Here is a 22,772-nt window from a genome sequence, read left to right on the forward strand (position 1 = left end):
AGCAAGAGACTTTATATTTGATACGGAAAGGATGAAACACTTTTAGTTTTGATGCAGAAAGTATTAAATACTGAATGAAAGAATTAATGGCATTTTAACTCCATTCCGATTGGAATACTCTGGATGTCTGTGTCGAGTCCGTCGCTTCTGCTGCCGGTAAAACTGCTAGTAATATTGCACCCCGTTCTTGTTCGGCCGGCAGCCCTGAAAGGGAACAAAATCGTGAGCTGCGACGGTTGCCCAGCTGACCGCAAGCGCGACAAACAGGTGGCCTGCGTATCCTTGAAGGGGCTCAACGTATTTGAATGCCGAAGGATCGCGACGAGTGGAAATGTTTTGGGCCACGAAAGTCGAGGATAGTGACCGTCCTCGTGTTTTACCGGCTCCGATTCTTGTACGACTATCGGAGTCTATTGAGAGAGCGTCTCCACTTTTTCGACCATTGTCTGCTGCTGCTGGACAGGAAGGTGCCTAATATATTACCAGCGGTGTCACCGACAGCAGAAGCGACGGACTCGACACAGACATCAACAGTATTCCAATCAGAATAACGTTAGAATGCCGTTGATTCTTCCACATAGTATTTAATCCTTTCTGTATCAAAATTTTGAATAGATGAAGAGATAATAAAATATCAGCTGATCAACTAGGCAAAGTACTTCACCTTGATGTTCCGTGCGGACCATTTTGCAAGGACAGCCAGTGCAAGAGCTTGCGGATCTTCTTTTCCTACTTCCCTCCTCTTTATTGTGATTATCCGGTGCATTCCTCCGCGATGGTATTTAAAATGCACTTTATGCTTTCTATTACGTTGCCTGTGAGAATTGTTTGATACAATTCGTATCATTCCTCAGCGGCAAACGCATCAAAGGCATCCTTTGAGGAGTACATTTTTCCAGCAAGAGAAACAGGAGGTTGGAGAGACACATTTCTTAAGTTGAATAAGGAGGTAAACAGGGGGCGAGGTAAATGTTGAAATGTAGGTAGATCCGGATTCATAAATAAAAATATCAAAAGTTGTAAGTAAGATCTAAATATGGAGGGTGATTGTTACAGTAAAAAAAAGGAAAACCCCTTTTTAGGGAAAAAGGAGTGAAACAAGGTAAAGCATGTAAAGGGGCTTAAACTAACAAAAAGGGTTTAATATTTGGGGAAATTAAATCGAAAAAGACGTTTTACTGCAGCCAATCAAATGCCCTAGCGTTAGCCAACTAAATAGCCTAAATCTAGCCAATTAATCGCGTCTATGTCCGGAACGAAAACGTCTGTGTCCGGATCAAAAACGTCGGTGTCCCGAACGGCGGCCTGTTATTATCTTGTTTAACAACGATCTTGCGAAATTCCAATATCTTTTCAACTCCCATTTTTCTTATGCAATCGTGCTGGCTAAAAACATACTAATTGAAATTAGTACCCACCGCACTCATATCCATGCAAAACTAACACATTAGTCAGTCGAAACCACCTGTCACAATTCGCACGAACAGTCGCCCAGATGGTCAATTCCAACACTGTGGTAGATTCTTGCACTCTGGCACCATTGTTGCTCTGGCGATATTAGCGCTTCGGCCATCTTGCAAGCTTAAGTTACACCAAACAACTTGCGCATTTTCCATCATCTTCGTTGCATTCAGTACCTTAATACGCGTCTGCCAACATCATTTCTAAACTAACAAATACCAGCTCTATGATTTCGCGCCGAGCATATTCACAGAGACCATCCACATGTACGCCAACATGCTTTACTTTCGCCGACAACGCCTCGCCTTCGACTTATTTTACCGCTCGATTATCCATCTACACTGACCAAGGCAGTTTAATCGATGCATCAAACTCGTTAAGCACCTCTCAAATTCCCAGCAACACAGGAGCAACTTCAGATGCAGCCACAAAATCCGCTTCCGTTATCGGTGACGGCACCTTGCCCGTTTTTTTGTAAATCCAACTCACAATCATCTCATTCTAAAATAATACACCTCCAGTAATTGATTTTCGATCATGCTTATCCGCCGCAAATCTGCATCGCTGAATGAGGTTAAGTAAAAAAATCGACTTTTTTACCATGTTTTTCAATGCCAGTTTATATGTCTTAGTTCCGTTTATATAACGAGCCCCACTCCTTTCGCCATCTTTTAATCGTACATCCGCGGCTTGTGCGTCTGTCTGGTCGCCTTGTGTACCGCGAACGCGGTATCCAGTCGTCTGCAACGAGCGATTCACAGCAGCGTGCCAACAAGTGACTGAATTTTTTTAAGATAAGGTTTACATATTTTTGCAACCTGCAAGAGCAGCTCCTCGCCCAACGATTGCAACTCGTACAGGCATCGTATTCGCCTATTTAGGCCAAAGTCGCGCAATAAATCGCATGCCAAAAGTCTGTAAGCATCATTGAGATTCTTAATCTATTACGAGTACATACTTCCAAGCGTAATGTTTCCCATCCGCGTTAGTTTCTTTTCTTAAACTCACTTGCTGAGGTCAAATACAAGCAGCCTTTGTACCGATCGAAGTTTGACAAGTTAAGTACCAGACCTACGTGGAATTGTGGTGTTTGGATTGCAGTGCATGTGTATCGCGCGATCCGCGCAAGAACTCGTTGAATCGAGCACAAGTGCAGGATTTTGGTGGGAATTGACGTGACGAATGGTTATAAATATACCTTCAAAAGGAGAATGTAGTATTTGTGACACAACAACTGCTAATTAACATGGCAGAAAGCGAATGCGTTGGATGCATCTAGTCAGAAGAAGCGGATGAGGGAGACCTCGTAATTACTGTTGGATAGGCAGCAGGTTATTGCGTGTAAAAGACGGATCTGCCAAACGAAGTTGTTGATGAGGCACTGCAAGTCAAAGAAAAAAACGAACGCATGGTGAAGACCTAGACATATTACGCAATCTGTGACAAAACAGCTTGAGGGTGCTGAAGAACAGAAGGGACGTCAGCGCAAGCAAACAGCGTGGGCGACCCCGTCTTGAATTGGGCATATCACGCAATTTAGTACTTATACAAACATCGTCATATGCTGAAACAATAAAAATTAGAAATTTTCTTAACAAATAGCGATTTTTTTTCTTTAGTTTTCGAAACACAACGATCGCGAAGAAGTTTATGCGAGAATGGTGACACAACCAGATTTAAAACATTTGGAACAAACCGAGATGGAATCAATGCTGCGAAGATGTCAATAGTGTTGAAGTCTCGAACGTTACGTACCTCGTGTACTTAAACAACGCCGCTGGTCGGACTCAGAGTGACTTGGCACGGTACCCAGTCTTTCCGTGGATCTTGAGTAATTACGATAGTCCGTCGAGTAATTTAACCAATTCTGCCGTGTATCGGAATTTGCTGATATTCCAGCATTGAAAGACGATTTATCAGAATCCATTGGCGCATTAAATAATGAGCGACTCGAGTTTTATAAAGCACGGTACGACGCATGCCTCGAGACATTGAATACGAGTGACTGCCGCCTCCTTTCTTCACGGAACGCACTACTCAACGCCAGGATACGTGTTGTATTACTTTGTCCGTATGACGCCCGAGTACAAGTTTTGTCTCCAGAATGGCACATTCGATGACTCTGATCGCCTCTCTCAGAGCATTTCAAATACTTGGCGCACTTGCAATACTAACCACTCCAATTTAAATAACTCCTGTCTGCGTTTTTGATGAGTCGTCATTGCCGCCAGACGAATGGCTTTGTAATGGCAAGAATCCCAATCTTGAAATGACGCAAACAAACGCACGATGGTAATTAATAAAACTATTGAATTGCGTATTGATGCTGATAAGTTTTCATGGTTCCCACGCTTGTAGGTGAGGAATGTCGAGTCATCTAATGAACGTCTTGGAGTGTCCACAAGCGTGTGGACGTCGTACAAGTGAGTGCGATGGCTTCACTTGTGGTTAGGTCATTTGCACAACTGCACAAGAGTATCAGACACACTGTGGAGCTGGACAAGATCAAGTGTCCGGTCAAGTCACTATTCGGCAGACCAAGTTTCTTAAGTTAGTGTTTAACAAGTTCGATATGCAAGATAGATCCCGACGGCTGTACACAAGCATAGGCAGCGTCGAAGTTCGACCTCTCGAATAAATTGAGGGGTACGAAACAAGGATGCTTTCGACAGCGGGAAAGTCCTAGATTGACTGAAGAGTCGATTGTTGAGAATCTCGCTGTGGTTGCGCAACCACAGGAAGTGGCAGTTGGAGAGCGCCCAGCGTGGGCATCGAGTCCATCAGACTTTGTTCGGATTAGTTGAGAGGCTCTTGATGATAAATACGTGTCAGAACACCTGCATGAGTGGATTGATTTGATAATCGTACGTTGCGTGTAGACTTGTTGCCATCTTGTGAGTATTAACATGGCAATTTCAATAAGTCTTTCACTACTTGTCGAACGAAGGCTCAGCGGATCTCGAGACGATCCCAGATCCGGCCGAAAAGTGCTCGTTGGAAGCGCAGATTCAAAAATTTGGGCAAACTCCGACGCTCTCATTGCAGATGCTCACACTTCTAGCAATAACAGTGGCAACTCGATTGTATTTTTAGTCACACTTGACGTAATTTGACCGCTCGAAGGAAGATCAGAGTGACCCGATTGACGTCAATCGAAGGCGACGACCAAGTGGTAAAGGGCATAGAAGCTCACTAGCCTCCGACGTACGACGAGAGTTGTGACGACACCAGAACAGGCCATCCCCGCGGTTTGCTCTTTGCGATCCGAACACGCTCGTATAAGGCGGTTCCAAAGCAAGCTTAGCAATTTGTTGGAGACTTAACGGCACAAATCCGTCGACGGATGAGTGTCAAGTCGTGTCCACGCTGGAATCGGGCGTTTGGGTCAAATGGCGACGCGTCACTGTGGGCTCCGTCAATGCATTATATGCCCCATACGGGGTACGCTGGCATAGCAACTACTTCTTAGAAGTGGCTAAATTGTGTCATTGTAGCGCGGTGACGTCCCTGGTGCTAGAAAAAGACGGTCGAGCATTGTTTTAAACGTCCAAGGACGCAATGTTAAAAACTACGGCTCCACTGGATGGCTTAAATATTTTATCATATCCAATATTTGGGTCCGTTCGTGTAATTCATAATACAACACAAATTAAAAAGAATGGATTCAATGCCGCGTCAATTTCTTTCACACAAGAGACTTCATTAACTCGAGATAAAATGGTCAAGCTGTTCTGTGCGATCGCAAATGCACAGGAGCAGCATAACCTGTACAAGTGGATGAAAGTCACACAGTCGTGACCCGAAGAAGAGATAAAGCAGGAGAACCCAGCTAAATATCATGTGACGCTAAATCATTTCAGCTCTTTCGTGGGAAGAAAGTTGTGGGCCGCAGTCCGTGGTTGACGGAAGTTGAAGTGTAGGGCGGTGTGGCAGACACCAATGGCCTTAAAAATATTATTACAGGTGTAAAGCGTTGGGCTGGTTTGTGGTCAATTGGGCGAAGTGAGTTATGAAGAAAGAGCTGCTGGTAAAGGACCGGTTCACAAATTGGTGAAGGGTTTTCATAGTTCAGCAATTCAAAAATGTCCGCAAGGGAAGAAATGTTCAAAGGTATGTATGCCGATACGGTGACAAGAAAAGTACATTTTATCACTCGTAGGTGGGCTCGTCCGATTGGGGGGCTATCACGAACGAGCTAAATATTGAAGTTATAACTGTTGACGCAGTTGTAATTGCGGCTAAAAATATGCTTGTTCGCCCATTTGACTGGGTGATTGTTATTTGAGCGGGTCATAAATTTCGCTCAACGAGAAGCAGCAGCGGAAACCACATCTCGAGTACCTGAAACGCGACATTGGCGCCGTCCTTACGAAGAAGAAGCTATGTTGAAAATAAGCCAACCTTTTAAAACTTAAATTTCTGGCCGTCAGGTCGTGACATTGAATTTGCTGGTTCCAAAGATCATTACTAGTTAGAGAGATTGTCAGGGAGGACCCAACGAATTTGCCGATTTTACCCGAAGTGCAGATGCTAATTGAAGCGAAGAAAAAAAATATATGGAATGAAGCAACGATCAAGCATTACAGGAGCTGGTCGCTCTTGATTTTCGCGCTAACGGCCCAGTTATGGCACTTCTAACGGACTTGAACGAAAACGGGTGTTCTTCTGGGTCGCTTAGAAGAAAAACTATTCGACAATTATTCACAAAGCATTCATCAATGATCCAAGCGGGGGCTTAAGGTGATTAGAGCGGCTTTGGAGAAACCATCCTCTAAAATTGATGCCCAAATCGCGCTCCATACTTTAAATGCTCCGTGAAGCGACTTAAAATAAATCCGCATTGCCGACTGTGGCAGAGAACGGTGGTATTTGTGAGAGGATTCAACGATATTATGACATTGCTAGCATCTTAGGTCCCCGACGAAGATATGGCGCGTGCTGTTGCCAGTCAAATCACTCGATCTCTTCTGGCGTTGAGATTTTTTAGCTAATTTCTGCTTCAACTTGCGAATTTGCAATAATCGAATCTTTTATAGTTAATTGATTAAATGCGATAGATACAACAACAAATTACTCTTCTTGGTCTAGGTCTTAATACGGTTCTTCACCTTAAAAATTACGTTACTAATCTTAGCTGAGATAGTTCTAACAAGGCGTGTAACATAAAGCGCTCCTCGTCAACGTTGAGAGTTGAGAGTTAAATTATGTTATGCTCGTAGTGATCGCTTGGCTTCGAGGCTCTCCTTGCGGGATGCTTCAAGCGATATTGGCGGGATTAAGCTTACTTCTGCAGATGTTATTGATGACATCAACCACATTGGTCATGACTAATGCAATTAAGTGAAAAAAAAACAGCATCACTAGAGATGCCACCGATCTGGTTCAATGGGAATAAAATTGTGAGCAATTTGGTAGAGCTCTTGAAGCCTTCTGAAGGCAGTGTGTCTTAAGACACTTGCGACTAGTCATTTGTGGATTTTCCTCTTCACGACACACCGGGCAACACGTGCCGGATCTAATCCAACATTTTAAGCACTTGGCGTGAATGAGGTGGCTGCACTTCGATATCTGTGTGTCCACGTCATCCGTGAGGCATACCGACCAGCATTCCAACACACTTGCCACGTTACATATTATTGATACCTATTAAAGGAATATAAAGAATAAAAAAAAAATTGTCTTTGCAGATTATGCTGTCAGTATTACCACAGTGGTATTATCTCAACGTGACAGTTATGTTCATTGGTTGATATAGGCCATCATATCAACCACAGACTGAGCCGCAATTATTAAATAATGCCACTATTTTTTCTAGTGCAATTTCGGTACAAACACTTAAGTAACTATTCACATAAACCTATTTTTTCCTTCATCTGGGCATATGTATTTTCAGAGTTGGTATTATCTTCAACAGTGCCAACACACGAATCTCTTATTAAGTGCGGCTGTACAATTCCTCGAAAAATTGGTTAAGCTAAAGAGTGCGACCGCAGACAATGAGAAAAGCGCGTTCGAAGTGATTGTTGACGGTTGTGCATCAGTGTCAGCGTTGAACGAGGCGATCAAGAAGAAAACCCTAGCAACATATGCATGTGACGGCGAAGACTTCCAGCTCTTTGGGGAAGAAAGACGAGAGTAGCGGTCCGTGGTTGACGGAAGTTAAAGTGCAGGGCGGTGTGAATACACCAGAGGCTTTAAATTGCTTTTGGGGGCAAAGCTGCTAGCCGTTGGACTGGCTTGAGGTCAATTGGGCGAAGTGCGTGATGAAGAAGAAGCTGCTGGTAAAGGACCAGCTCACGTATTGAAAAGGTGGTTTGGAAGGGTGATCAAAGTTCAGCGACCAAAAGGTCCGCGTTGGAAGAAATAGTTAAAGAGATCCATGCCGAACTGGTGCTGACGAATAAACGCACGATTCCTCGCTCGCGGGGGAGCTGATCGGGTAAGGGGATGAGTTAAACATTGCAGTAGTGACTGTTGATGCTGTCGACGTTGCAGTTGGCGAAGAGACGATTGTCAGACCAATTGACTGGGCGCGTGTTATTCGACCGGGTCACCACAACAAACCAAGCAATGAGAAACGCGCGGGGGATGAACTTGTTCCCAAGATAGAAAGTTGAGAAGTGATTGATGAGATCTTAAGAAAAAATTGAGCTACCAATTATACGTACATCACATGGTCAATGTCCTTGGTTACATGGCCTCCTCCTGATTCCCTAAACAAGCTTTTAAGTTAATTGATGTCTCGCCTCGTCATGATGGCTATGACTTCGACCATTATGATGATGGCACTTTGTCTTAATGATGGCTCATATCACGTGTTGATTTCTTCAAGTCCACTTCTATATACGAGTGTGTCCCTATGAGGCATTTCAACATAAACATCAACTCAAACCCTTTAAGCTGTCACCTCCAACCAACACACTCGACGAACACCAAGTTTGCTGCAATAATGCTCGAACTTGTTTCTCCCAAGTGGCTTTGTGAAATGTTCAGGAACCATTACGTTAGTAGGGCGTTACTGTACACGCATACCATCAATAGCCACTTGCTCTCTCAGCCAATGACACTTAGTGTCAATGCGAACTCGATCGTTGCGTCACAGCCTTGTTTTGCGCCAAATTTTTAGTGCTTTGATTATCTTCCAGAACCAATATTTACGCAACCTTACACCCAACGTCTTGTAATACCATCGTGAGCCCGATAAACACCTGGGTGCCACTACAAAACGCAATGTATTCTGATTCGGTTGATGACAGCGTGACCATCGATAGTTTAAATGATCCCATTCAGCAAGGTTTCCATACTGAAAAAATTGCGTAGCCTGTTGCAGACCGCGACTTGTTTTCCGTCGAAAAGTCCGCATCACAATTTGTTGTTAGTCCTGCTTGAACTGGTGAGTGGTTGTTGATAATGACTCTAGATCATGAGTTCCATCTAAACAGCGTTAGACTCGATTGATCCCCTGCAATCTCTGTTGGGCGCTCAGTCTCTTGGGCTAATACACGTACATCTGTTGCGATGTCCGACCGACTGATAACACCCAAATAAAGCAGTACTGATAGTTCGACGTGAATTAAAGTCGCATGTATCCGACGAGGTCCTGAAAACGTTATTTCACAGGTGTCGGAGCTGACCGAGCTGTGCTGTGCGATCGCAAATGCCGCGGGAGCCGCATTTCTGTACAAGTGGATGAAAGTGACAAGATTAAAAACTTGAAAGAGGCTTCAAGAAGAAGAAATCGATAAAAATTCTTGTGACGCTAAAGACCTTCAGCTCTTTCTGGGGAAGAAAGACGTCGGCCGAGGTCCGTGGCTAACTGAATCTGAAGTGCAGGGCGATAAAGTAGACACCAGCACATTCGAGAAGTTGGACGTTGCGGGCGCGGGTCAACTTGAGAGGCTTGTCTGAGGAAGACTTGCGGCTTCACGTCACGAAAAACATCTTGAAGGCCAAAAAGACCCCTGTTCACGTGTTGTTGTAGGGTTCTCATAGTTCAGCAACCAAAACATATAATCTTGGAGAAAATGGTCAAAGAGACTGCATGCCGAAATAATGCTGACGAAAAAATGCACAATTTTTCTCTCGCAGGTGAGCTGGTCCAGTTGAGCGACTATTATGAACGAGTTAGCCATTGCAATAATCGCTATTGATGCAGTTTGCGTTGCAGTGGGAGGAAAGACGCTTGTTAGCCCATTTGACTGGCGCTGAATAGACAAGCTAGTCATGAGTATTTCCTTAGTGAGGAGCAGCAGCTGAGATTGTGTCTCGAGTCCGTGGAGCGCAACATTGGCGCAGTCCTTACGAATAAAAAGTTATGCGGAAGAGGAGTCATTCTATGGACAAAAATTCGATTATCAATGTTTCGTCTATCTTGAAATATGTCCATGTTTGTTTCGCAGTGTATAAAGCAAAATTGACTTAGGGAGAATGCTAGGCTTAAAAAAAAGCTAAAATTCAAGGCAAAGAACAATATGTAGTCCGCCATTCAAATTATGGGTGAGGCCTGCAGGTAGTATAATAGGCTACAAGCAATTCAAATGCCGATGCGGCAGCGCAAGCAGAAAAAAATAAATTCTATGCAATTCTTCGCGTGTCAGCCAAGCTGGCTATCGTGCTTTTCTATTAGCCACATTTAACCAGGTCGAGGACAATACTTACGGGGGAGTGGATTATCAGGCAAGAGCCTACTGACCAATTCGCCACTATTTACAATTTAATCATTTGTCGAAAACTGTTTCGAGTTCGCCGGAGGTTTCATTTAATAGAAAGCTTTAGCTCTGCTGAGTAAAATTGACGCTGTCGTCTTTATAACAGCATAAAATGTCAATCGACAAGATACAATACAAATTCAGGGGCGTCGACCAACAGCGCTCGTTGCATTACACAAGAAAAGGGCATGTAGCTCTAAGGAAGGATACCGTTAAATTAGCGCGAAGCTGATTTTTGAAAATTTGCGAAAACTCACGATTATTAGCGCACCGAAATTTAAAACTAAGAAGGCTTAATTTTTATTATTTAATTTTTTTGTAGATCCGTAACTTTGGGAAAAGGATTGGCTCTGAGGGTTGGGTCTAGAGTTCTTTTTGAAGAGCTTGGGTGGCCTACTTTGGACTGCGTCTGGACCTTTCGGGGATCACAATAGGGAATTTTTTTACTGCACTACTTATTAAGTTCCTACGTTTTCAATCTTCTTAAGTATCTTACTATATTAATCTAAGTAAGTATTAGGACTCATTGCTCACCATCCAGTCGCGCGTTTAGCAGCGATTAGAGGGATTGATTTCAAGACTAAAATCAACCATTGAACAGAGCTGTCTCAATACTGCTGCAACATTTCCATGTGTAGTAACATTGGTAATGTTAAGAAACATTATTAGCAGATAATAATTTTGGGGATTCGTTATTCAGCCCCGATCTTTTTCACCGTCAGCCCCCGCCCGTCAAATATTAATATATTTATCGGAAGCTGTGGCTTCTTATTCGTCAGAAATCATGCAATGAAGTTATTATAATATTATTAGTTAACAATTAACCTAAATAAAACGCTGGGATTTCAAAAAATAATGTACTAGATTTATATCATGAATTTAGAGATAGAAATGCTAAAAAAATTAAAATGGCTTAAATGAATGTCGAAACGAGGCGGTTACAAAAAACTCTACAAATTTCTTTTAGACCACTCCAAATAAATTTATTAATAAATGACAGGGGCTGATGAAAGATAAGGTGGATTCTTCCTCTTAGTTGTTCCTCTCATAGATAATAATATTTATGTAACGGTACACTTCGTTACACAGCCCGGTGTTGTGCAGATATATGCAAAGGATCTCTTAATGATCTGTTATGAGCTACAACTATTCTTACGAGACACGAATATAAATTAGTGCTGCACGCTTTTTCCCCGTTATACAAAAAAATATTAATTGCGAGAGAGATTTCATGGCGGTCTATTAGCATGTGATTATGTACAAGATGTCTGAAAACTCCTGAGCCAGGAAATCAAGTCCGGATCCGGAAGAGTTTCGTGACTATTACCCGGAGAAGCCCCGATGTCTCGGGGTGCTTGGGTAAAAAGTTCGATGCCGACATGCAAGAGAGCCCCTTGGACGACGGTACCGATACCGCGATGTTCACGTTTAGCCAGCGCTAAGAGTTGACGTGTACCTGTCTCCCAAAAATGGGTGACACTATGCGATGCCGTGGTCAGCACGCTCCTGAAAACAGCATCATTACGCTCCTGCCATAAGTGGGTGAGGCACAAGGTACTCATGAGAAACCAAATCCGTTTCCAGACGCGGACCCCTGCCGCTGCATCATCCGTGAATCGTTGGTGCAATCGGTGTCTCAGCCGTGGTGAGATAGCTGGGGCTTGACGATTGGCGCTGCCTTGATATTGACAAGTATCAAACAGGTCTGCCACAGTTTCACCGGTCCAATGACCAATTAATTTGCCCAACACGAACGCGCCTTCGGGCAATCCCAAAATATGTGGGCCAGTGTTTCTTGAACCCCTCGACATGCTTGATGTGCACGGCAACTATTGTCGTCGTTACGATTCTCATGGTAAAGGTTGAGTTGCTTGGTTGCTATACGATAGCAAGTCCACACCTGGTATTCTGTGAGCTCATGTGCATGATCCCAAACTTGAGACGGTCGCTGATGCGCTACAGCTCGCTGCCATCGGTCCGTTCTGGTGGCAGCCTTCAGACGCTGCATTAGTGGTCGTAATGCCACAGCGAGCTTGCCCATCGTCGTAACTTGGGCGAATGGTTGGTAACGTCCTGTCCGGACAGTGGTATGCTGAAGACAAACTCGGACGGCCCCGTCCGCCGAATACGTAAGTCCGAGATGGTGCATGGTTCTATCCGGTCATACGTATAGCCGAGCAACTGCCTGCCCCGTGCATCCCAGATATATGGATTCTTGTTCCATCCAAGCGTCCCCCAGAATTGATGAATAGATCTCAAGTGAGGATCCGCGTGTGATGTTGCTTCAGGAAAAGTCGAGTAATAAGACAGAACCCATTCATCCTCTTCCCACCAGCTACCTGCACCGGCGAGTAGGGTTGGTGTATACGCACGTACCCGATCTCCAAACAGGCATAATTGGTCGTCTGTAGGCTCCCGGAGCTTGTCGATATCCGCTATGAATGAAGTTTTGGCAGGCTTTGACAAAGAGGTTGACCACCCCCCTGACCGCGGCCGTTCGTGCAAAACAAGTGCTGAAGTAGTCGGCTGGCCCTGATAAGCCCAAAAACGCCACGCTCCAAAATACTTGTCGTGAGCTTGCGTGAGCCACCAGAGAGCGTGTTTGGTGCGCTGTGTTGTAATAGCAACCTCGACCGATGCGAGCCCTACCCCCCCGGCCTTAGTCGGAGTAAAGAGGAGACCCGGATTAATCTTGTGACGGCACGCTGCTGTGGTGGTTGCGTGTGCCCACAAAAATTGTTTGTACAAATTTTGTACGTCCTTGATCGCCCAGTCGGGAATTTCGAAAACCGCAGCCGTAAACAGAATCGCCGGTAAGATGATGGAAATTAATACCATCACGCGATTCTCGACGCTTGTAGCAATCGTGAAAGCCGTGAATAATTGCCGTGGAAGCTTCCTGATGCGAAGCGCCCAATTACGATGTTGTAGGTCGCCTTTACCCACTTCATAACCTAAGTACCGCACTGTACCCACAGGTTGAAGTACTGAGATGCCACAAAACGTCTGCACGCGCACCCCTTTGTTGAGGAAAATTAGCTTGCTCTTGGCCGGCTGAGCGACTAGCCCAGCCAAATTTCCAATGTGAGAAACTATCCGGAGCGCCTGGTCGAGCTGACACGCTTTATCTAGAAAAGTTGTTAAGTCATCCACAAACGCTGAAAACGTGTGCAGACCCCCAGAGCCCCCTGGTACCGGAAGCCCTCGTAAGACGGGCGATTGTTGTATCGTGATACCCAATAACTCTACTACGATTAGAAAAAAGCAGAGGGGCGAGAGGGCAGCCTTGACGAATGCCCGATACCACTGAAAATGGTTCGGATTGTTCTCCGTTGACTAAAAAGGTCGCCGTGGTTCCTGTATGAAGCCGACGGATAAGCTGTGCGTATCGCTCTGAAAAGTCAAATATCGTAAGAGCCTCGTAGAGAAATTCCCTGTCAACAGTGTCACAGGCCTTGCGAAAATCCAGCAAGAGAATGGCCCTACTAATCATGGCTGTCAGGGTGTCGTCCGTGGTAGCCGTCGCTAATTGAGAAAGCATCATCATCACTATTTTGTGCATCTGCCTGCCGTGGACGAAACCTTGCTGCGAATCACCAATTATTGTGGGCAACACACGTTGTAATCGGGTCGCTAAAACCTTTGTAAATATCTTGTAACTCGATTGGAGCAAGGCAATAGGCCGGTAGTCCATCGCATCCGCCGAATCGCCTTTTCTCTCAGTGGTATGATCAGGCCTCTAGAAAAGAGGGTGGAGGTTCCGCGCCAGTCATAATTTCATTGCTAACCCTTACAAGAGCGAGGACCATCAGAGCCGTCGTATTCTTAAAAAAAAAATCATTGTTGAGACCGTCTGGACCAGCGGATTTTCGACGGCTGAGCCCTGCGATGGCTGTGAGAACATCGGCTTCAGAAAAATCAGCTAAGAGAGCCGCGTTGCCTGCCTTCGAAATAGCTCCCTCTGTCGGAATGTGTACGAATTCCTGAATGGCCGCGTTTAAGCCGTGAAGAGGCTGTTTTCGATGAATGACACCGAGTACTTGCGTCCATTCAGATGCGAATTTGTCCGCTATGGACATGTTTCTGGTGAATGCTGGACCGTGCTGTTGTAGTATGGTTGTGACGTGTTGGTCACGTTCCCAATCGGACACTCGGTTGTATATCCATTGTAACCGGTCTGTCGATCTGACGAGGTTTTGGCCTAGCCGTATAAGATGCTCCTGGCGTAAGTCTTCCATGTTGCTTGAAATCCATTGTGGCCGATTGAACAATTGCATTTGTGTGCGGTGCTTTGAGTTATGGCGGAGCCGTGCACGGCGCTGCTTCACCCGCTTGCTTACACGGCAGATGCAGCGTTTGACTCGGCCACCTCAATGTCCTAAGCAAGCGTAGATGTAGCTTGACCAATAGCCATGCCATCCATATCCTTTACTAATTCGTCGATCACTTGGGCGGGACGGGATGATTGAATAGGGTAAGCCACTGCTCGACTCCGTAAATGTCGACGAGGCTTGCTCGTATCCCTTAAACACAGGACCACCTCCTGATGATCCGAATGGTGAAAAAAAGACACGCGTCTGTACCCACTGAACACTGTCCACCCAAATAGCAGGGACATAGAATCGATCAATTCAGCTGGCTCGTTCACCCACCATATATGTGAAATGATTTACAAAATCGTCAGTTATGTCATCATCCGCATGGTCTCTCAGCACTCTTGCGTCTGCCAAACCGATCCGAGAAATGACGGAGACTAAGGCAGGACTTTCCGACTTGTTGGAGCGGTGATGTCCAGCACGATCGAGAAGAGGACTTTGTACACAGATAAAGTCTCCAGCGATGATCGTGTTGATGGGGTCCAGATTCCAAGATAATAGAGAGGTGAAAAAGGTCTCGCGTTCCGGCCGTAATGTGGGAGCATACAGATTGACGAGGAGAATGTCTCCAATCGATACACTTAATGCACGCGTACTCCAGCGATCCTGATGACATACCGACGAGTCGACAGCAGAGTACGGGGTTAAAAGAATTGCTACGCCAGCGTGTCGTGACGAACCCATACTCCAGTACGACAATGGAGGAGCCTCGGGCTTTTGGTGCTGACCCCACAAGCGAACCCACTGGGCACTCGGCTGAGCCACTTCCTCCACTGTTCGGACGTGCGTTTCTTGGATACACCACGCCAACACACGTTGTCCAGAAGTCTGTCGTCGTCACGCCGCCATCCACCCTGCACGGGTGCTTTCTTTGAAACCTCGCACGTTTTGAGTAATTATTACCTCATCACCCACCCGTCGCTGATCTGTTTCCTTGTTAGTGTCAGGGAAAGTAGTCCAATCCTGAAGCAAGCGAGCACGTCCATAGGCGTCGACTTCCTCCAATGAACAAGTGCGAAAACAAGAGGGAAGGTGCAGCCGTGAGCTGCCCTCAGTATTCAAGAAGGAACCGCGCCTCCGCAGTTGCCAACGATGTAGAAAAAAAATGTACGAGTGTTCGCCAGTTCACCCGGTGATTATCCGATGAGTAATATGCCCCTTGATAGTGACTGTTTTGTCGTAGCAGGTGAACATGACAGCGTAGTTTATCGGGAAGAGTGAGCGGATGTACGTCATCCCCCGTCAATGCACGTATCTCTTTGTCAAACAAATCAGCGCAAAGTAGATGGTGACTTAGACGGATTCGTCGTCGCGGGTCACAGAGCCTTAAGATTTCATCTTTGGCATAGTTACAGTCTCGTAGTTTGTTCCAGTCATCCCCGTTGTCAATAAGGGGAGCGAGAGAAGGAGAGGATTGAATCCACTGCGCGCGAGAAATCCATTGGTCTAACCACTGTGAGGTGGTGGCATCCTTCACCCTGAGACGGTACGCTTGAAGACCCGATAGCAGGCACTCCTGTCGCCACTTCGATTTCCACTGCACAAGAACCTGATCGGCTAAGCTGGCTAGTAATTCATCTGGAAAGACAAAGCGTCGCACGTGATGGAGCAGAAGATTCAGCTCCATTCGCACCGTTTTTAGCCATGCCTCCGTTCCACTATGAGCTAAAGGGTATAACGTCTCAGCTGTGACCGGCCATTCAGACCCTGAGGCACACCAAACCGATGGCCACTCCTCACGATAAACGCGTCTTTCTGGAGAAGCCATCTCGGACTGTTGAGGAATAACCGTGACTCTGCCTTTTTTTTGGTTTAGATGCCCCCAGGGAGCTGGAATCACCGTCGTCGTCCATGTCAACCTCTTCGGACTGCGAGGTGATGAGGCCTCGTTTTTGCGCCAACACGCTCTTTTCCATATACTCATCGCTGAACACCTTGGGAACCGAAGTTGGCTGCGAAGAACGCAAGACCAGCGCCTGACTGTTTTCTCCCTGGCCAGAGTGCACGACTAACGAGGTTGTTTGGCTAGCGCTAGTTAAAGGGGCTATCTCCTGTCCAGTACCAGGTGAAGCCTGCACATATAGCGCTAATTGTGTAGCGTCAGCTACCGCAAGTAGCTTTGAATGCTGTGACAGCTCTGCCTTCTGGCTGTTAAAGTCATTCGTCAGGGATGTCAGGTTTGCCGTGCTGTCCGTGTGTAAGAATGCCGAATAATGGCGCCCCCAGAAACGGAGAACCAGCGGCAATGTATCTGTTACCTCAATTTAAGCCGCTTGCAGATCGTCAATGCAAGCCATGATAGAGAGAGGGTATTCCTTGGCCGTGTCTAACACTCGACCGTGCAGCTGCACTTTTGTCGGGTGATATTATCGTCAGCTCCACTTCTCGCTGTCACCTTCCAAGTGGATGACAAAGATATCCCGCTGCAGAAAAGTAGCGGCCATACCGAGTATGTCACTTCCTCCCCAACAAGATTCCGAAACTATGGTGTTTCTGTCAGACGGGGTTGCTGCATAGTCTGTTAAGAAACCACCGCAGTTGAGTTGCCGACTCCTCTCTGGTCATTGTCGGCCACCCGCGGCCAACATTTTTTAACGTATTGACCCTCAGGTCGTGGGGGAGCTGACCTTCCAGATTCAGCAACCCAGCGTACTTGATACCACGCTTAACGCTGGCCGTGAGAGGCTCCAGGGCCGTGATTGGTGCGTCCAAGGCGGAGTCCGCGACAGCTTGAGCGATCGCCATCGCCAAACAGTTTCCAGTGGCTGGGGTGGGCACTTCCCGTAAGCCCAGAATACGCATCGAATCTTTGAATGAGTAGGTCCGGTCTCTGGACGAGGGTCCAGCGGGATCGGAGTACAACGTCCGTTCTGTTGCTGTTTAACCAGCCGCTCACAGGTATTGCGTTCAAGACGTTGTTTGGCTAGAAGCGTCGGTCCCGAGATCACGGGCGCTATCCCTCGTCGTTTAGAGTCTTGTTGACGGACTCGATCTTCTGACGATATATGAGGGCTGGCCCGCGTGACGTCCGGAGGCATGTTCGGGTGAAGCTCTGGTGTAATCGGAGGGTCGTCAGGGACACTATCTGTGCTAGGAGCTGGAGCGGACCCCGCACTATTCTGCTCCGGCCCCGGCTCCATATCCTGTAGAACGTGGAAACCGCCCGAGCTGGGGCTTTCGGTCGTTACCGGTGGCTTGCGTGAGGGCCACAAACGCCGTCCACTTCGGAGAGGACGTGTCAGCCAAGGCTGCTTCGGCTGAGGTTTCGGTTTAGGGTCCGAAGAGCCTGCTTGCGTGGAGATGGCGGTGTAAACGGGCTGAATGGGCACCCCGGTGCGCTGGGGCTCCACTGTCGGAGTCGGCCTTGAGGGAGCTGTTCCTTCTGCCGCCGGTGTGACAGCTGCCTGAGCCGCCTCGTCTGCTGCCCTCTGAAGTTGTAGCCGTTTGCTAGCCATCTCCCTCATCTCCTCCGAACTTAGGAATGGTTAAGCCAAATCTTCGACGTCTTGAAGCTCAGCCTCTGTGACTTCGATAGCACCTGGCCCCTTTAGTTGCGCATCCGTTAATTGGCACCTGGCGGCTGGGTGGCCTATGGTGCCGCACTGTAGGCATTGAAGGCTTCGACCCACGTTTGGGTGNCTCGACATGCTTGATGTGCACGGCAACTATTGTCGTCGTTACGATTCTCATGGTAAAGGTTGAGTTGCTTGGTTGCTATACGATAGCAAGTCCACACCTGGTATTCTGTGAGCTCATGTGCATGATCCCAAACTTGAGACGGTCGCTGATGCGCTACAGCTCGCTGCCATCGGTCCGTTCTGGTGGCAGCCTTCAGACGCTGCATTAGTGGTCGTAATGCCACAGCGAGCTTGCCCATCGTCGTAACTTGGGCGAATGGTTGGTAACGTCCTGTCCGGACAGTGGTATGCTGAAGACAAACTCGGACGGCCCCGTCCGCCGAATACGTAAGTCCGAGATGGTGCATGGTTCTATCCGGTCATACGTATAGCCGAGCAACTGCCTGCCCCGTGCATCCCAGATATATGGATTCTTGTTCCATCCAAGCGTCCCCCAGAATTGATGAATAGATCTCAAGTGAGGATCCGCGTGTGATGTTGCTTCAGGAAAAGTCGAGTAATAAGACAGAACCCATTCATCCTCTTCCCACCAGCTACCTGCACCGGCGAGTAGGGTTGGTGTATACGCACGTACCCGATCTCCAAACAGGCATAATTGGTCGTCTGTAGGCTCCCGGAGCTTGTCGATATCCGCTATGAATGAAGTTTTGGCAGGCTTTGACAAAGAGGTTGACCACCCCCCTGACCGCGGCCGTTCGTGCAAAACAAGTGCTGAAGTAGTCGGCTGGCCCTGATAAGCCCAAAAACGCCACGCTCCAAAATACTTGTCGTGAGCTTGCGTGAGCCACCAGAGAGCGTGTTTGGTGCGCTGTGTTGTAATAGCAACCTCGACCGATGCGAGCCCTACCCCCCCGGCCTTAGTCGGAGTAAAGAGGAGACCCGGATTAATCTTGTGACGGCACGCTGCTGTGGTGGTTGCGTGTGCCCACAAAAATTGTTTGTACAAATTTTGTACGTCCTTGATCGCCCAGTCGGGAATTTCGAAAACCGCAGCCGTAAACAGAATCGCCGGTAAGATGATGGAAATTAATACCATCACGCGATTCTCGACGCTTGTAGCAATCGTGAAAGCCGTGAATAATTGCCGTGGAAGCTTCCTGATGCGAAGCGCCCAATTACGATGTTGTAGGTCGCCTTTACCCACTTCATAACCTAAGTACCGCACTGTACCCACAGGTTGAAGTACTGAGATGCCACAAAACGTCTGCACGCGCACCCCTTTGTTGAGGAAAATTAGCTTGCTCTTGGCCGGCTGAGCGACTAGCCCAGCCAAATTTCCAATGTGAGAAACTATCCGGAGCGCCTGGTCGAGCTGACACGCTTTATCTAGAAAAGTTGTTAAGTCATCCACAAACGCTGAAAACGTGTGCAGACCCCCAGAGCCCCCTGGTACCGGAAGCCCTCGTAAGACGGGCGATTGTTGTATCGTGATACCCAATAACTCTACTACGATTAGAAAAAAGCAGAGGGGCGAGAGGGCAGCCTTGACGAATGCCCGATACCACTGAAAATGGTTCGGATTGTTCTCCGTTGACTAAAAAGGTCGCCGTGGTTCCTGTATGAAGCCGACGGATAAGCTGTGCGTATCGCTCTGAAAAGTCAAATATCGTAAGAGCCTCGTAGAGAAATTCCCTGTCAACAGTGTCACAGGCCTTGCGAAAATCCAGCAAGAGAATGGCCCTACTAATCATGGCTGTCAGGGTGTCGTCCGTGGTAGCCGTCGCTAATTGAGAAAGCATCATCATCACTATTTTGTGCATCTGCCTGCCGTGGACGAAACCTTGCTGCGAATCACCAATTATTGTGGGCAACACACGTTGTAATCGGGTCGCTAAAACCTTTGTAAATATCTTGTAACTCGATTGGAGCAAGGCAATAGGCCGGTAGTCCATCGCATCCGCCGAATCGCCTTTTCTCTCAGTGGTATGATCAGGCCTCTAGAAAAGAGGGTGGAGGTTCCGCGCCAGTCATAATTTCATTGCTAACCCTTACAAGAGCGAGGACCATCAGAGCCGTCGTATTCTTAAAAAAAAAATCATTGTTGAGACCGTCTGGACCAGCGGATTTTCGACGGCTGAGCCCTGCGATGGCTGTGAGAACATCGGCTTCAGAAAAATCAGCTAAGAGAGCCGCGTTGCCTGCCTTCGAAATAGCTCCCTCTGTCGGAATGTGTACGAATTCCTGAATGGCCGCGTTTAAGCCGTGAAGAGGCTGTTTTCGATGAATGACACCGAGTACTTGCGTCCATTCAGATGCGAATTTGTCCGCTATGGACATGTTTCTGGTGAATGCTGGACCGTGCTGTTGTAGTATGGTTGTGACGTGTTGGTCACGTTCCCAATCGGACACTCGGTTGTATATCCATTGTAACCGGTCTGTCGATCTGACGAGGTTTTGGCCTAGCCGTATAAGATGCTCCTGGCGTAAGTCTTCCATGTTGCTTGAAATCCATTGTGGCCGATTGAACAATTGCATTTGTGTGCGGTGCTTTGAGTTATGGCGGAGCCGTGCACGGCGCTGCTTCACCCGCTTGCTTACACGGCAGATGCAGCGTTTGACTCGGCCACCTCAATGTCCTAAGCAAGCGTAGATGTAGCTTGACCAATAGCCATGCCATCCATATCCTTTACTAATTCGTCGATCACTTGGGCGGGACGGGATGATTGAATAGGGTAAGCCACTGCTCGACTCCGTAAATGTCGACGAGGCTTGCTCGTATCCCTTAAACACAGGACCACCTCCTGATGATCCGAATGGTGAAAAAAAGACACGCGTCTGTACCCACTGAACACTGTCCACCCAAATAGCAGGGACATAGAATCGATCAATTCAGCTGGCTCGTTCACCCACCATATATGTGAAATGATTTACAAAATCGTCAGTTATGTCATCATCCGCATGGTCTCTCAGCACTCTTGCGTCTGCCAAACCGATCCGAGAAATGACGGAGACTAAGGCAGGACTTTCCGACTTGTTGGAGCGGTGATGTCCAGCACGATCGAGAAGAGGACTTTGTACACAGATAAAGTCTCCAGCGATGATCGTGTTGATGGGGTCCAGATTCCAAGATAATAGAGAGGTGAAAAAGGTCTCGCGTTCCGGCCGTAATGTGGGAGCATACAGATTGACGAGGAGAATGTCTCCAATCGATACACTTAATGCACGCGTACTCCAGCGATCCTGATGACATACCGACGAGTCGACAGCAGAGTACGGGGTTAAAAGAATTGCTACGCCAGCGTGTCGTGACGAACCCATACTCCAGTACGACAATGGAGGAGCCTCGGGCTTTTGGTGCTGACCCCACAAGCGAACCCACTGGGCACTCGGCTGAGCCACTTCCTCCACTGTTCGGACGTGCGTTTCTTGGATACACCACGCCAACACACGTTGTCCAGAAGTCTGTCGTCGTCACGCCGCCATCCACCCTGCACGGGTGCTTTCTTTGAAACCTCGCACGTTTTGAGTAATTATTACCTCATCACCCACCCGTCGCTGATCTGTTTCCTTGTTAGTGTCAGGGAAAGTAGTCCAATCCTGAAGCAAGCGAGCACGTCCATAGGCGTCGACTTCCTCCAATGAACAAGTGCGAAAACAAGAGGGAAGGTGCAGCCGTGAGCTGCCCTCAGTATTCAAGAAGGAACCGCGCCTCCGCAGTTGCCAACGATGTAGAAAAAAAATGTACGAGTGTTCGCCAGTTCACCCGGTGATTATCCGATGAGTAATATGCCCCTTGATAGTGACTGTTTTGTCGTAGCAGGTGAACATGACAGCGTAGTTTATCGGGAAGAGTGAGCGGATGTACGTCATCCCCCGTCAATGCACGTATCTCTTTGTCAAACAAATCAGCGCAAAGTAGATGGTGACTTAGACGGATTCGTCGTCGCGGGTCACAGAGCCTTAAGATTTCATCTTTGGCATAGTTACAGTCTCGTAGTTTGTTCCAGTCATCCCCGTTGTCAATAAGGGGAGCGAGAGAAGGAGAGGATTGAATCCACTGCGCGCGAGAAATCCATTGGTCTAACCACTGTGAGGTGGTGGCATCCTTCACCCTGAGACGGTACGCTTGAAGACCCGATAGCAGGCACTCCTGTCGCCACTTCGATTTCCACTGCACAAGAACCTGATCGGCTAAGCTGGCTAGTAATTCATCTGGAAAGACAAAGCGTCGCACGTGATGGAGCAGAAGATTCAGCTCCATTCGCACCGTTTTTAGCCATGCCTCCGTTCCACTATGAGCTAAAGGGTATAACGTCTCAGCTGTGACCGGCCATTCAGACCCTGAGGCACACCAAACCGATGGCCACTCCTCACGATAAACGCGTCTTTCTGGAGAAGCCATCTCGGACTGTTGAGGAATAACCGTGACTCTGCCTTTTTTTTGGTTTAGATGCCCCCAGGGAGCTGGAATCACCGTCGTCGTCCATGTCAACCTCTTCGGACTGCGAGGTGATGAGGCCTCGTTTTTGCGCCAACACGCTCTTTTCCATATACTCATCGCTGAACACCTTGGGAACCGAAGTTGGCTGCGAAGAACGCAAGACCAGCGCCTGACTGTTTTCTCCCTGGCCAGAGTGCACGACTAACGA

At 47.4% G+C, this 22,772-nt stretch overlaps 2 protein-coding genes across 2 annotated transcripts; one reads left to right on the forward strand and one right to left on the reverse strand.

Moving 5' to 3' along the window:
- Positions 1 to 2,771: 2,771 nt before the first annotated feature.
- Positions 2,772 to 3,388, reverse strand: CCR75_000523 (uncharacterized protein; the record flags this gene model as incomplete). Its single annotated transcript, XM_067958630.1, has 3 exons — positions 2,772 to 2,842; positions 2,957 to 3,025; positions 3,217 to 3,388. 3 exons carry the CDS (start codon positions 3,386 to 3,388, stop codon positions 2,772 to 2,774), a joined length of 312 nt encoding a protein of 103 aa, XP_067822716.1.
- A 3,954-nt stretch (positions 3,389 to 7,342) lies between these two features.
- On the forward strand, positions 7,343 to 7,600 carry CCR75_000522 (uncharacterized protein; the record flags this gene model as incomplete). Its single annotated transcript, XM_067958629.1, has 1 exon — positions 7,343 to 7,600. One exon carries the CDS (start codon positions 7,343 to 7,345, stop codon positions 7,598 to 7,600), a length of 258 nt encoding a protein of 85 aa, XP_067822715.1.
- Positions 7,601 to 22,772: the final 15,172 nt, after the last annotated feature.

This window comes from Bremia lactucae, linkage group LG1 (assembly GCF_004359215.1).
Source record: "Bremia lactucae strain SF5 linkage group LG1, whole genome shotgun sequence".
Taxonomy (NCBI): Eukaryota; Oomycota; class Peronosporomycetes; order Peronosporales; family Peronosporaceae; genus Bremia; species Bremia lactucae.